The sequence below is a fragment of the Equus quagga genome, chromosome 18 (genome assembly GCF_021613505.1).
Source record: "Equus quagga isolate Etosha38 chromosome 18, UCLA_HA_Equagga_1.0, whole genome shotgun sequence".
NCBI lineage: Eukaryota > Metazoa > Chordata > Mammalia > Perissodactyla > Equidae > Equus > Equus quagga.
In genome coordinates, this window is record NC_060284.1 from 31,383,466 (window position 1) to 31,400,465 (window position 17,000).

The 17,000-nt window shown below is 35.1% G+C and overlaps 1 protein-coding gene across 1 annotated transcript in view; it reads right to left on the reverse strand.

The window, feature by feature from the left end:
* DPYD (dihydropyrimidine dehydrogenase) overlaps window positions 1-17,000 on the reverse strand; it is a 764,091-nt gene that overhangs the window by 398,921 nt on the left and 348,170 nt on the right. Inside the window, exon 12 of the mRNA XM_046645669.1 lies at window positions 6,221-6,405. Coding sequence (XP_046501625.1) covers window positions 6,221-6,405 — 185 coding nt within the window. The remainder of the gene's footprint in view (window positions 1-6,220; window positions 6,406-17,000) is intronic.

Genomic DNA, 17,000 nt, shown 5'->3' on the forward strand with positions numbered 1-17,000 from the left:
TTTAATCATACTAATTGAGCTAATTGTTAAAAAGTACCAAGGAAGTAGTTCAGTACAGGGGAAAATAATATATAGACATGTATGTGTTCGAATCCTGGCTTTGTTATTGACAGGATATTGACTTTGAATAGGTTTCTTTATCATTTTGGCCTTTATTTTTAAAAGCTGTGAAATAAAGATAATGATACCCATTAAACGAAGTATTGTAACAAAAAAACTACAATGTATAATACACGTTAAACAAATAGTAGTCATTATTAGTGATTAGACAAGTGAATATAAAAGGTATGTTCCAAGGAGGATAAAAATCAAGGATCACTTCTTTCATTAGCTTTCTCCCATCATTTTAAGTCAACTGACCTCTGCTCCTTGACTACTTTAGCTCCTCGACTACCCCTAGGCTACTGTATTGGTTGTAGTAAACTTATCTTCCCATTACATCTTATCATATATCTTTCTCTAATTATTTCACATAAGTAATTCTTGAATTCAAACATCATTATAAGCTCCTTTAGGGAAGAAAGGGTTGATGTGGTTACGTTTTTTTCCTAGCACAGAACTTTTTATCTATCCATCTGTACACGCACGCGTGCACACACACACACAAACACACAGGGGAAATAAATAAATCCACTAGAAAGAGGCAAGTAAAAGTGCAAATAAATTTTAAAATTTGCAGAAATTTTGCTCAGCTATAGTCATTCTTTCAGTTACATACTCTTTCTTTGGGGACATTATCAAAATTAGCTTTTATTCAGTAATTCTTATTCAACTGGAAGAAGAAAACTTAAATATGCCTGGATTCCACTAACATCACACAGTATTATAAACAATTAAGGTGAAGTCATATTGGATCACTTATTAGTACAACTTCTTAAAGGAGAGTAAGTTTAATATTATAAAATAACGACTCTTAAGAAGAGAAATGTCAAAAAATGTTTCTCTCTACACTAATACCAGAGATGACCCTATAACTTCTTTATGCAAATAATTTCTCCCATATTCTTGTCTCATTACATACCCCAAAGTAAAATCCTAAACTGGGTATTCTCATCATGTTTTAACTCCATCTTAATTCAGATCCTTTCTCCAATTATTCCTATATATTCTCTATGTTTAGGGCCTCTGCTAGCCCAGACTGTCTTTTGATGAAATTTTAAAAAGCTGCCACATAGGTGCAAGGCTTACAGAGCAAGCAGAAGCCAATTTTATGAAAATTCAAGGAGGGTGCTCCTTCCTCTGAATAGAAGTGGCACAAGAAAAGGTACCACTGTTGGTGAGTGAAGCTTGGTCTGGATTTCAGCCAGCTGGTACCCTTGTCTGGGTACCCCTTGAGCAGTAAGCAAGCTATACAGTCTTATCCCAGAGCACTAAGTTCCAGCAATTCAAATCACTCAATATTCTTCCGATTTTTCTTATTCTCCCTCTTTACGTGTATTTTGATTTTTTTTAACCCTTTGCTGACTCCACATCCTGATACCCACATCAGACAGAATCAATCATTATCTCTTCCACGGTACCTTTGTGCTTTTACATTTTTAATTATTACATTTATTATATTGTATTAGAAATATGTTTACTGTGTACTAAGGGCAAGTTTTATGTTTGTTTTTTTTTAAGATTTTATTTTTCCTTTTTCTCCCCAAAGACCCCCGGTATATAGTTGTATATTTTAGTTGTGGGTCCTTCTAGTTGTGCTATGTGGGACGCTGCCTCAGCATGGCTTGATGGCATGTCGGCACCTAGGATCCGAACCAGCGAAACCCTGGGCTGCCAAAACGGAGCGTGCAAACTTAACCATTCAGCCATGGGGCCGACCCCGCAAGTTTTATGTTTTAATTCACATTTATAAACCTAGTGATTAGTGTTATCTATAAAGGATAGCATTATTATTTTTTAAATTTTATCGTTCATTGAATGAGTGAGTGAACCCATGCATGAATGACTATATGGATAGACAGATAGATGTACATGGATAATAAATGAATGGCTAAATAAAATGCTTTTCTAATTAGCTGAAATAGCCTCTTTCAATTTTCACCTGCTAAAACCCTATACTTTGGCTTTCTATTCAAATCTGCTATCTTACCATTTTTCTCTGATGTCATTTTGACAATCCAAAGAGAATGATCTCTAATAACCCACAACAATACAAACAACAAATACTTATAGCTCAGATTCTCTATTAAGAGCTTTCCATAAATTCTTTTACATAATCTTCCCTGTAACCCGATAGGGTAGCAACTCTAATTATTATTGCTTATTTATTAATGGATCACTTATTTACCCCTGAGAAGACCACGCCCTGGAGCAATGCAGTAACTTGACCAACGTCACACAGTTTGAAAATGTTGCAACTGGGTTTGAAATCAAGTCTGTTTAACTCAGAGCTCAAATTTCTAACCACTATATTATACCTCTCTTCATTTATTCACTTTGGTACCCTCCCAAAGTCAAGTGTTGGGTCCAACAGCTTGTACTCAATAAGTGGTAATTGATCAAATTAAATAATGAAATTTAAGTGAGGTTCTCATCAGACAACCATGGGAATTACTGAAATCCCAACATAGATGTCTTTAAATACTCACATTTTTCTTAAAGAGTATACTGCAAAGAAATTCTAAATATCCAATTGCAATGATTGCATGTATGAATTAATACTATAACGTGTGTATTAAATCATTTTTTAAAGTACACTATCCAGTATTACACTTGCCCAAAAAAACCAATGTAAAACATAAGACAAGGTGTTATAAACCTTCATTCATGAATACACTTCAGGCATTACACAAATTTTTCTTAACAAATGCTACATTTCTAAGAAACACTATTTATTTACAGTGACGATGAACTTACATAACAAATCCATTAGTTTTCTTAACTCCTCTTTAAATTCCTTTAAAATGAATTATCTCATTCTACATATTTTCCCTGTTTAATAGATGAATACACTCCTTATTTTGAGGGTATAACAATAAACAGCTTGGTCACTGGCTTGTGTAGAGACAGATCAGTAAGCAGGCTTCAATCAGGGAAACTTAGGGTGCCAAAGAACACACAAGCAAAACTTGAAGGACAAGTAGGATCCAGACAGATGAAATGGGTGGAGCAAGGGAAAGGCCCAGACTCAGGAGAAATCTTGGTATGTTGGGGGAAATTCAAATTGGCATCACAAGCTAAGGAGTTTGGGCTTTATCTTGAGTGCAAAGAGGAGCCTCTCAAGGGTTTTAAGCGAGGGAATTAAGATCAAACATGTATTCTAGAAAGATGACTCTGGCTGCAGTGTAGGGGCACTGGATTTGACAAGGGAGAAAGCAGAGGCAATTTTGAGAGGCGTTAGAGGCCAGAACTAAGTTAATGACACTGTGGAGACAGAAAAAGCCCACTTTGTGTACATGTTTCTTTTTAGTCTTATCACTGCTTAGCACTTTGCATCCAACATCCTGGCAGGAGATTTTACCTACCTTCCATTTCTACTCCATTTTTAAAATGTAATTCAACACTTTGTTTGACAAGTCTGAATCCTTCAGCCAAATCCAAAACTCCTAGTGGTCAAAAAGTTTTTACTTTATATTTCAAACACTATTATTCCTACAAATATGTATTTTTAAAGTACGTGCGCTTTTTTCATCATTCTTAAAAGTTTGTTTCCTTGCTTTCATGAGTAAGTGGAAGCTAACTAAAACGATGGCTTATTTTTTTTTAATACACATTTATCAGATTCAGGGAAGTAAAAAGATACAGTGAAGTCAAAAGAAAAATACCCTTAAGAATCCTTTCAAATGGTAATTGTGAAGCACTACAAAACCACAATCATCACAAAATAAAGTAAATATTCTCTGTGTATTTTAATTTAAAAGCTATAAATGGATTTAAGCATTCAGAAGAAAGTTAACGCATGCCATCCTCCACTGACCCATGTTCAGTTTTACCTTTTCAAATCTCTTTAGCGTCTCTGCCTTCCTACCATTTTCACTCCTGCAAACTGAATTCACACATTCACTGGGTTTCATCTGGTCTAGCACAAGAGCCTTTCTCTTATCTCCTGATTCCACTTTCATCTGTTCAAGGAGTTAACAGGCTGATCAGTGAGATATCTGGTCAACCAAAAATTGTACTCTAAGCAAAAAATAAGTGAATTCAAATAAGTGTATGAAGGAGTTTGTACAGAGATAGAATTGACCAGATATATACGAGAGAGGGAAGCATAAAAGAAAATTTAGATAAATAGTTCATAAATAAAAGCGCGTAAAGCAGTGCTGTTTTATAACAAGAAAAGTGTGTGCGTGTGAACACACTAGTGTAAATCCTTCAACTGGGTTTTCTTAAGAAGTACGTCTTCTGAGAATGTGGTGTTTCCTACTTTTCTCATAAACTTTCTTTATATATATATGTTTGTACGTGTTATAATTTCATGTGTTTGAGTGTTTGCTTTAATGCTGTTAGTAAATAAGAAGCCGTCAGCCTCCTATTGGTTTCCAAATTGATTTTGAAAATTGTATTAGTCTGAGTAATCTAGACGTCTAAAGACCACTGATTTAGCGGATTTGAATCTAGGAATCAAACACGCTAGATCCTGAAGGTGGAACAGGTTTGGAGGGTGTGTTTGGTGTAAAAGCAGTACATTTGAAGCATAGGTTAGACAGTCTGTGAGGATGTCCAGCAGACAGCTGGACCATGGAAGAGAGAGCCCTACTGGAGACAGAGATTAGGGAGTTAGGCAGAAGGAGATGCGATTGGGACTTGAGAGCTCTATGAAAATACGAGTAGAATGAGAACGTAAAAATATAGGGTGGTAACTTTCGGGACAGATAGAGCAAAAGGAGCCAAAGCAGGAGTCCACCCCGGGTAGTCGCCTTGAATTGCTTCTTTGGTGTGTTTCTGAGCCAGGGAGACCCTCCAAAGCATGGATGCTACAGAGACTGGAGCCGGAGCCACTCACCAACTTTTCTCCTTTGCGTTTGTGTCTGTTAAAACTACATTCCTCTTTCCCTTCTCTCCACAGCCTAGTCTCTTTTAATTTATGACTGGTTTGAACAGCATTCTCGATTTTAGATCTGGCATTGCCTCCAAAAGACTTCCCAAATCACACCTTTGTCTCCACGCAAAACCCATAAGTTGGTTACTGCCATTCTTGGAGCCCTACATTTCTGCGACACCACACTCCAGTCCAGACCCCAACATCTCAAGCCCCACTAGTGAGAGATGCCAGGAATGAGGTGGGAGTAGGTAGGTGAATTGAACATAAAAAATATGATGTAGTCAGTACCAACTCTAGGGCCTACCTAGTAGATAGGTAATCCTGTATGAATTACAGAAACAGTAGGAGGACAACCAGAATAGACTAAATGGTCATGAGAAAGAGGAAAACAAATATTCAAGGAAACATTAAAGACAAAGTGAATTTCATTAGTATGTGAGAAACAAACAAAAGAAAGCAAAAGCAGACAGGCAGGATCATAATGTGAATAGAGTCTTTCCTGAATAGGAAGGAGAGAATAAGAATTTTATTAACAAGAGCAAACTTTTCCAGAAATAGTTTATGTAAATGAGGTCACTGTATCTACATTTAACTAAATTATAGAGCAAGAAGAAAACAGAACATTTAGTCAAAAAGTAAGACAACTGAGATGTAGTTATGGCTTTTTCCTGCAAGACAACAAGTTACTGAACCAGAGTATGTTCAACTTTATATTTTATCATTTTTATATTTTGCATTTGTATCATAAAACTAAACAGAGAAAAAAATAATTACAATTGACATTTATAACATATTTGTTTTCTTTCCACTTAGGTGCATATAATTTGGGAAGTGAATAGGACCTCATCTGATCCTAATGGATAGGCAACATAGTTTTCTGGACTGTTTAAGATCACTAGGAACATAGATTCTATCTCCTATCATATTGTGTACCACCCAGATTTGATAAATATATTATCTATGTCTTTAAGCCACTGATAAATATTTTGAACACAGCACAACTAATGACTTCATGGCATTCCACTGGTAGAAATACACAATGGATTTTCAATCAACCAAATAGTTCTACTATCCAGTCCACATTTTAAAAATTTCATCCAAGTAAATATGTAAGTGACACATTTCACATAAGATTATTATATACCTTATAGAAATACTCATATGAATGAGTAGCAAAAATAAATGAAGAAGTACTTATCCACTGAAAAAAATTAACTGAAAGTGATGGCAAATGCCTACCTGTACGTATTTGTGAATGAACCAAGAAGCTTGCTTGCCATCATTCACTGATTCCACTGTGGTGTTAGCCGTACCAACAATATCACCACCTGCAAACACCCATGGTTCACTGGTTTGCATAGTTTCTGGATCTACTTCTGGGAGACCCCATTTGTTAAATTTTATAGGGCTCAAAGCTTCTTTTACTGGAAAAAAAAAAAAAAAAGAAAGACAACAGGCAATGACTAATCTGTGTATCACGTAACAGTAATTTGAAAATTAAGAAAAATTATGATTTAATTATTGTTCTAGGGATTCGAACTGTTTTTAATGAACCATAACAACAGAAAGTTAATGAAATATCTGAGTTAACAGCACATTCAAAATGTACTGACTTTACCAACTCAAAATATACCTCACATGTAGAATTAAAGACCGTGGTTTGGGCAATGTTTCAGAGCTGGTATTTATGTCTAAGAAGTATGGATCCATGAAGAAGGAGAGTACAGACTTTTAAAGATTGTAATGGATATAAAGTCCATTTAAATCCCTTTAAGTGGATATACAGTGCATTTTCTAAAACTTCATTTGTCCATAACCATTATTCTTACAGATTTGTTATTGCTTACATGATCCCAAACTTGCGCCTGTGTTTCACAGGTATAAGTTATATTGTGGATTTGGGTCAATGGCAACTCTCTTCCTTTCACAACAAGAAGCTTAATAAACAAAACAAGACAAAGCCTACATTTTCACCGTTATTTGCAGTTAACGCTAAGCAATTTCATGGACACAAAACATAGTCACATTTAGCCAGAAGTTTTTGTTTTATTTTGTAAAAATCAACAAATGCAAACATTATCACTAATTACTTGTAAAAAATGCTGTGTAAAAGAGTTCTAAATTATTTGCTAAATATGTTGTGTTCCAATGTATCTATGCATGTCATAGAACAAGGAAGAGGTTGAGTTCCTTTAAGAAAAATATGTAAAGGAAGCTTTGCCTAGACACATGATCCTGATATTTGGAAGAGATAAAAGAATAAAAGTTAGAGAAAGGGTTGATCAAGAGAAGAAATGAAGAAAAGTAAACAACACCATTTATGATGGAGCAAACTGAGTCAGTGTTTAGGATAAAATGTTCTCTCCACGTATTCACGTCATGAATTTAAAGTCGAGCATCTCAAGACAGACTAAGGAGCTATTCTCTATTTCAATTCAAAAGAGAATATAACAACTTAACCCTAAGGAGAAGGGACTGGATGACTGGAACACAAAAGTCAGTTGTTGAATAGATTCATGAGTCAAGTTTAAAGTAAAATAATTAAATGTAAAAAAATGTTATTCTAACATCGAAACCAATTTCTTCTGAGCAATAATAGAAAAAAACAAAAATAAACCTTGGTACATATTTGTAGCTTTCTACTTAAAGAATACTAGAATTTTAGAAAACTATTAAGGGACTACTGTTGATTGCATTTTCCTCACAAGACTGTAGGTTCCATGAGAACAGGAATGTGTCCGTGCTGCGTGCCACTGTACCATAGAGCCTAGTGCAGCACCTGGAGCACACGAGACGCTCAGCTCAACAGATGAACGAATGAATGAACGAACAGACAGATCAATGCTAGCGTGCTCAGGTTTTTATTTAAAAGTCTGCTACTGTTTGTATCTCTGATGAAATTTCATCTTTCATTGGGAGTAAAATTAAATATTCATGTAATTATTTTCAATGTAGAATGGCATTTTGAGAAGATTTTTCTAACATCTTTAAAGGTCACATGAAAAGAGACCTTTATCATTTGTTCCCCATTGCGTAACAGATCATCACTACCATCTGTTGACAGTTACTTGAGTTGCAAGAAAGTCAATAGTGAACATGCCTCATCAATTCAACCTATTATAATAATGGTAACTGTAACTGAATGGTTTATGTAATGGGTTTTATATATGTATATACTATGTATATAGTATAGTAAATATAGTATATAGTATAATAAATATATTAAATATACTGCATATATAGTAAAAAATAATTCTCCTGTATAAGAAATGGCCTTATTTGTCCAAAACTTTGATACAACTTCGTCCCATATAGAGATCTGCAATAAACACGATTTTGTAAATGAGAAGGCATTCAAAATTATTTCACTGGGAAATCAAAGCCCTTTTATACATTTTTCTCATTTTTTTACAGGAATATCCTTGAAGGTTAGCACAGATCTCTCTCTAAGCTTGAGCAAGGTAGAGATTATGTCTTAGTCATCTTTGATGCCCCACAGCAGCTATCAGAGTCAAAGACTCAGATACTGTGACATTCTTGAAGCTTAAGCTTCAGGGTTCCTTACTTGCATGGGCCTCTTTCAAGGCCTTGTGCCTAAATTTGAATTTGCAATTTGTTCTTTTTTATAGAGTAGTCCTCAAATTATATAAACTTCAGACCTCACAAAACCTGAATCTACCCTTGAATAACACTGCATTATACACAGTAGGTGCCGAATAAATGCTTGCTGAATGCAAATGAAGTTCTTTAGTAATGTGCTTTATAGTTTCTTATAATTTAAAAATGTATGTAGTATGATTCACTTTGATATTAGAGCTCCATCACTAACTCAGTCAATAAGTAGTCAGCAGACATCACTATAAGTTTAATAAGTAACTTGCATTTCTTAAAATATTTAGCACCAACACCATAATCCACCCCAAGAGCATTTATTTGAGAATTCAAAAGTGCTTTTCTATTTATAGGTCTTTCCAGTGGATATGCATTGTGTTATTTTATATCCCTAAACATTCATACATACTTATGTTTACTTTTAAAAATATGGTCTCTTTCCTCGATCTTTAATTCATTTATACCTTGGACCTGAACTATTTTATCATTTGTAATATCTAGCTAACCTTACTAATAATCAAACAACTCTCTGACACTGTATTCCAAAATAGAAAAGGAATTTTCTTTCATATTGAAAATTATCTCAGCCCCCTTTTGAAAATTATCTACTGAATTTTCCCCCTACTCTTTCTGGAGGCCTGCAGGTTTAACAAGTTCGGAGTTTCATTTAAGAAATAAATAGAAAAAACCATGAGAGGTCAAGCAATTGGTTATGATGTTATTAACATATTATAGCAAAGCTCACATCAATCAAAATAAAGATTATTTCCATTTTAATATCAAATATTTTGACTTAATATTTACAAATCATCATTGAAGAAGTACAACATGGACAACTTATAGGAATACAAACAATGCTACAGTAGGTCAAAAATGTTTTCTATCAGTGGCACTAAGCAGCCAATGCAAGAATGACTGTTCATTGCAAAATGAACATCAAATGCTTAGGCTCATTTCCCTGAGGCTCAGTGGACTCTATTTAAGCATATGTTTTATTTATGTGTGAGTGTGAGTGTGTGTATATATATGTATATGTGTGTATAGAGAGAGAGAGAGAGAGAATATAAATTCATGAATTTATCAAAACTTTGTTGAATCTGATTATGGTCTAAATAGCACCTTTCATGATTTCAATGACTCTTCTGAAATATAGTAAATATATCTCTTATTTAACCATATTTTTTAAGCTCCAAAGTATTTAACTTAGAATTCAAATCAAGGATTCAGTGAAAAAAAAATCCATATGCATTTTATTCATAATTTGTCAGAAAGGAGCGCATTTATTTAGCCACCTCTTACGAGGAAGACTTTCATCCCCCTCATCATTGTAACCATCCTTCTATGAACTCCTCACAGCTCTCTTACATCTCTGCTGATACATTTAACTCAGAATACAATGAAAATAAATCTCAGAAGCATATCTTCTGTTCTGCCTTTATCTAGCTTGGAAGGAGGGAAAGCATAAGTAGATGAAAAATGTATATTTACATTTGCAAACCAAATAACTGCTTGCCATTTCCTATGAGGTGTTAAATGAATATTAATAGAAGGATTGTATTTTTTCTTTCTTGTTTATAAAATAACGGGGGTGGGGGGAGAGGACTTTCTGTTATGATCACGCAGTTTTCCCACAGATTTCCATGAGATTGCATCTTGATGGAGACTGCAGCATATGTCCCAGTAGCTCCATCGTCGAACAGAAAAAGAACTTGAAAAAGAACTCAAAACATGCTTAATCACAGTCTATATTATTCTGCAAATGGGAGAGAAATGTGTTAAATGATATGGCGCCTGGAATTTTATGCAGTCTTTACAAAGAACGAAAATATCCTTAATTCATACCAAACATTCAAGATTTATGTTAATTTTCTGCTTTAATTACTACTGTGTTTGAATGAGCTTATTTAAAAAACAAAGACACTCTGAGGTAGCTTTAAAACAAGAAATGGTTTTGAAATAGGAACTTTTAGTCAATTTAATGTTATGCATGAAATGATTTTTTTATATAGACTTAATTGTATTGTGACACACAAGTTCTTCAATAAGCCACAGCTTAAAATTGCGGAAACCGTCCCTCAGGGACACATCACTAGCAGATGCAGATTGCCAAGGTCAATTAAACTGATGGAGCTGTGCTGTCATATATGTAGAAGAGAAACCCACAAGCATATGACAAGTATATTTCTCAGTATTTATAAAAAGATGTCAAGAATGTTATATTTTAGTACATAAATATAAGTTAATTCTCCATAAACAATAAAACAATACAACCGAAATCATAATGAAGAAGGATTATTAGTATTCTTTGGAGAGTTTGATATGCTCTGAAACAACAGGGGAAATAAAAAAATTTAACATTTATAATAAAATGATACCTTGAAAACATAGATGAATTCATTTATGTGCTCGTTGTTTAATTTTACAGAACCTATCAACCAATAGGATCAAAGTACAATGAAACAAAAAGACGAGCTGAGGCAATAATCTCAGTAATTCAACGTTGAAAGCAAAATCTCAGCAAAAGCAAATAAATTCTAATTACAGGGCCAGGACATCAGAGTTCTGTTTGAATAGAATAACCTGGGGAAAGGAAGGGACAGACCAAGAGAATGCCTTCAACTAAGAATATCAGGCCAGATGGCCTGAGCTTTGTCTTCACATCTCCCTTCTGCCTCTAAATATTTGAATCAATATGCTATCCATTCCCAAACACAATGGAGTCCATAATGAGGATTTATCATTTTCCTTCTGTAAACCCCTCAAAAGTCAAACTTGATTCTGCGCCTCCCTGCTTCTCCAGGACCTCAAATATCATCTCTGACTCTCTTTAGAATATTGTAATTCTTATATTCTCCTCTCCTGTTTTGGTTTTGTCAAAACTGGTTTTGACATGATTCTCTTTTCTCACTGCCATTCTTACATCTTCATTTATCTAATTTCTTAAAGTAATTTACACTGACTGCCTACTTTTTTTACCACCTAATTATTCCTTCCAGTCTGTCCCTCTAATGAAAATATGGAATCTGTGGTCACCAAATTCTATGACCTCAGTCCATTTTCCTTTTGCCTTTCTGTAGCATCCAATAGTTGAATCACATGAATTTTGATCTCCTTCTTCGATTTGCGTAATGTTACTCTATGTGAGCTCTCCTTATGTTTAAACTGACCCCCTTCGGCGTCAGCTCCTCATCACCTCTTCATCTTCTTCTTCTCAGCTCTCAAATATTCAGTCCACACACTTTTCTCTATCAGAAATTATAGTCATCTTGTGCCTTTAACTTCATCTCTATGTCAATGACCTCAGACACCACCTTGAGCCCTTTTATTCTGGCACTTCTGGGCTGCATGTTATAGATTCCAGTGTGGACGCTCTACTGCCTCTTCCAAATCACCACCTCCAAAACCCAGTTCCAAGCTTCCTCTGGACCTTCCACCATTTCATGACTGATTATTGGTAAGCTTGCTCTTTCACGTCTCCTACTCATTGTGACAATCATCATACCTTTTTTATTCTCCTCAAACCTTCCATGGACCTGGCTCCCTTTTCTTGCCCTACCATCAGAAAGCCTTGACTCATAAATATAAACAAATAGAAGTTATCTTATGAAAACCCTTTGTCTTCTCATTGCCAAAACTACAAACCTACTGCACGTGTGCCCACTTGCTCTCTCTTCCTTCTTATAACAATTAAAGAACTCTCCCTCTTATCAAAGGCCACTCCTTCCACCTGAGCCCTAGAATCCTCTCCTCTTACCTTGTAGGGATTTTGCTCCCTAGGTTACATGCTTTCTCTTCTCTGTTATCAGCCATTCCCTCTAAATTAGATGTTCCCCATAAGCATGTACATACATGTACAGTATTTCCCATTTTAAAACTATTCCAGACCTGCATTTGCCTCCCAAAACTTCACTGAAACTCTTTGCACTAAGATGACTAATTAGTTCCAGGGATTCCTCTCAGGGATCACCTCGCTTCAGGACCGGGACAAGGGTGAGGCGAGTGATGTGCCCCAAGAACAAAACTTAAGAAGGTCCTTGGGCTCAGGATCATACAAGTACAGGTAGGCATCTCCCTGTCTCACACTAACTGTGGCACTGCCTTCCTTGATTGCTCAGTAGCATTCAACAGATGATCACTTCCTCCTCACAAAAGGCCCTTATCTTGGCTTCAACGACACCACACTTTCTTCTTTTCCACGTGCTTCCATGATCACTCTTTAATCTTCCCTGCTGATCTTTCCTATTCTCCTTTCTCAAATGACCTAGAAATAGACCTTAAAAATATTGGCATAATTTTGAATCTTTTCTCTTCAACTACCTCAATGTCTAGTCCGTTACCACGGTCTGACAATTCATCCCAAGTAAACTCTCTCCTAGTTACTTCTTACATCTCATTTATATCATCCTCACCTAATGAAGAATGTTAAGAAAAGCAAACAACATTTATTGACCCCTTGTATGAGGCAGGCATGATGTCGAAAATTTCCATATAATATCCCATTTAGAACATCTTTAAGGTAGGTATTACCATCCAAAATATAACCATTGGTGAGAGAGCCAGTGTTTGAATCCAGTTATTTCTAACTCCAAAGCCCAGCTTGCCACTGACCCTTGGTATGGGGCAAGAGAAAGCCAGGAATGGGCCAGGAACAGTCTCTTAAAGCTTCACTACTGGGGACCATGGGAGTAACTAAAATGAAGCAGATGGGGGTTGGAGGGATAGCAAAAAATTCTAGTCTTGACCAGTTTTACAAATACAGCCTTTAGCTCATCTCTTCCAGTGGAATCTTTTCTTTTCCCTTTTTGTTAAAATAATCACAACCACTTTCTGTTCAACTAGTCACTCTGTGGCTTTGTTTCACCACTCTTGGAGTTTAGGTCCCGTATGTGGGTCAGTGCCTTTCCCAGCATCTAGCACAATGATTGGCACATAACAGGAATTTGATAAATGTTTTTTTGGTAGAAAAATGTAATATGAAAATGTAACATTTGTTGTTCCATTTATTTAGGACTCATGTTATCCTGTCTTAATTTGTTCTTTTTCTCATAGGTCTTATTTCCACAACCAGAGAGCTCACTGTGGAGAGGAAACCCAAATATTTCCCTCTTTTTTCAAAAAAAGCTTCTAAAAAAAAAAAGGCTTCTACAGTGACAAACACACGGACTAGAGAAGAACAGGCACTTGGTTAACCTCTTTTGATTGATTTAACTACTTGATTTTTCTACTGCTAGGGTTAAATAAGGCTCAGCTTGATAAGCTTGCAGAATTCAGGCAGTGTAAAAAGTACAGATCTCATTTTCTTTCCCTCCATGCTCAGGACAAACTTAGGCTCCCCAAGTTAAATATAAAAGATGATGTCAATAACAGCCTGTAGCAACTCCTTTTGTTTTACTTGTATTCTACAGGGAGTCTCATCCTCATTTCCTAAACTGACCAACTAATCAATTCAGAATTAAAATTGTCCAAGCACTTCACCTTGATTTGCTTATTTATATTCAATGATACCATCTACTTAAGACTACAAACTCCTTGAAGGACTAGATCATCCTTTAATCTGATTTGGAACATAATCATCATAATTCTATGCACATTTGGGTGCTTAATACTTCTTGATAATTAGGAGACAGTAAAAAAAAGTAGAAAGGCTACTGAAATATTATATATATACTTCTCAGTGAAAAAACTTTCTAAAATGCTGAATGATACTATCAAGTGATATAAATAATTACAGAGAGGGGTTAAGAAAAACGTTTAATACGAAATCCCCATTTGCTGCATTTAAAGCATAAATAAAAACAAATAGAAAGCCAGTAGTAAATTATACTACTTGCGAAAACAATATTATTAAAATATAAGTGAATACTGAAAAATATTTTAATTAACAAAATAAATCAAATGGAAAAGATTCCCTAAATAGAGCTTTAAAAGTAAGTCTATGTGTGTTTGACTGCCATGACTAATTATGTATCCTTGTAATGTGTGTTCAATTTGGGCTTATTTAAATAGCAGAAATGCTCATTAGCTGCAGTATATCTGTGAAGCTTCAGTAAACAGTTTAATGGTTTTTATGTTTAACCAATTTCATAAGTTCCTGTAATTTTAGCTTTAGCAGCTCATTAATGTTATTTTTTGATATTCATCTTATGACTCTTTTTTTTCCTTGTCAATCGGCTGTAGGCATACTTCAATGGAAACTTAAAACACATACTAGAATTTCTTTTATACATTTTTAGTACAGAAGTAAATGCATGGTTCAAAAATATAGCTTCTTTAAAGAGAGCATTACTTGAATTACCATGCAGTCAAGAAATATCTTTGGTATTGGCAAAGGCTATATTTAATAGGGTTCATAATGATAATAATGACACACATTTATTAAGTGCCTCCACGAACATGTGGCTGTTCTGGACTAGGCACCAAACAGATCGTCCCTTTGGATCCTCGCAGAATAGGTATTGTTTCAATTTTGTAGTTGAGGAAACTGAGACTGAGCTAAGTTACTCAGGTCACACTCTTAGGATTTGAACCTAACTGCACATCAGCTACAGATATTCCAGCTAGAAAAGCCTGGAGGTCTTCAGGGCCACTTGGAGATACACACCCAGATCTAAGGGGAGGGCCCTGCACCTTGAGATCAGATATAGTTACAAGGATGGATAAAGCTCCTGAAGAAAGAACGCAAAAGCAGGTAAAAATAGTCAACCACTTATTTTTTAAAGTAGCAGGAAACACAACCTGAACTAAAGTCTGAGGAGGAATCCTGCAGTCCTGTTGTCAATATAATATAACGTTGTCAATATAGTAAGATACACAGAGTGAAACAGGAGAAGAGCAGGAGCTGAAAAGGAGACACGCATTTCACTACACATTCCCTCTGTCTGTGAGGGGAACATATTTAATTGACTTGCCCTGTTAAATTTCCAGTACCCGTCAACTCTGGAGTAAAACTCAGATACATTAGCCTAACACTAAAAACATTTTCTGAATTAGCAATGATATGTTTTTCCACCTTTACTCTACTATTTCTCATTGTGTACCTTACGATCTAGCCAAAGGAACTAGTCCATGTATGTATCCAATGTGCTTTCTCCTGTCTCTGTTCTCTTAATTCCTACCCAGTTCTCATCTCTATTATAAATGCAACTGCCTCCGTGAAATCTTCTTTGATTCTTACAGCTGGAAGTCACCTCTCCATCCTGTGTGTTACACTAGCAGTTTATCTATTTCTCCTTGAGTCACTTTCTACCTAATAGTATTTTTATTTATGTGCATTTTTCTCCTTCTATTAGACTACAAGCTCATGTAGACAGGGACAATGTAATCACTTTTGTGTACCCAGGAGAACCTAAAACAGAATCTTGTATACTTAATAAATACAGAATGAAAGAATGGGAAAAAAGTGCTTATAAGTATTCAGGAGGGCAGATTAGAAAGGTGTCAAAATTAAACTGAGGCATTTGGTTTCAATCCCACCATCAGGGGAGAATAATGCAATGATACTGGTGATGCAGAAGTTCATTTGGCAGCAGTGTGCAACTACAGGGGAAAACATTGGGCCATATTAAACCAAACGAATTGTCAACAGACTTTTCAGAGGGCTTGGAAAATCATTGAATATTTGCTGAACACATCCTGCATATAATATACTTGCCAGCCTTTCATGCACTTGTATGAAAAAAAAAATGGTTGCATCTGTAAAAGTCCTTTGAAAACACTTTAAAGAGCTTTATAATTACAAAATATTATAAGTATGTCTAGCATGGAAAAAAGGGTGGCACTGAATAGCATTAGTACATACACAGCTTGTGTAGCACCCCTGAATGATGTCAAAGTTAGTGCTGGCTTTCTCTTCTAGCAATGCCAGCACATTTGGGACATCTAATAAATTACATGGGCATATTACATTTGAACTAGGTAGCTTCCATATTTGGGGGATAGATATTAAACATGATTAATGTAATTTTTCGACTTATTCAATTACAACTTACGTTTATGCAAGTCACCGTATGATTTAATGGAAGACTATCTTAAATAGGTATATTGTTCTTTTTATTTTGTGCTTTGAGTCAAGGATACAAATGCAAAGTAATTAACAACAATAATCTGCAATATAAAATATATATTACTAAGAACATTAGTATAAAATCTTCATCATTACTTTATAATTTAAATTTTACATCTTGATTTTACATCTCATAGCAGCCCAGTGTAGTTTAACATTTCACAAGAATATTAAGTTTCAGAATAAACTTTAAATATACCATAGGCTAATGAGAATTTAAAAGACAAATATAATAGTCCACAGTCAATAAAGTTCAGGACACCTATTACACTCACTATATGTTGAATAACATTGGCTATGTTTTATGATTTCTGTTCTCTGAAACAATTGTTATTTTTCCATTTT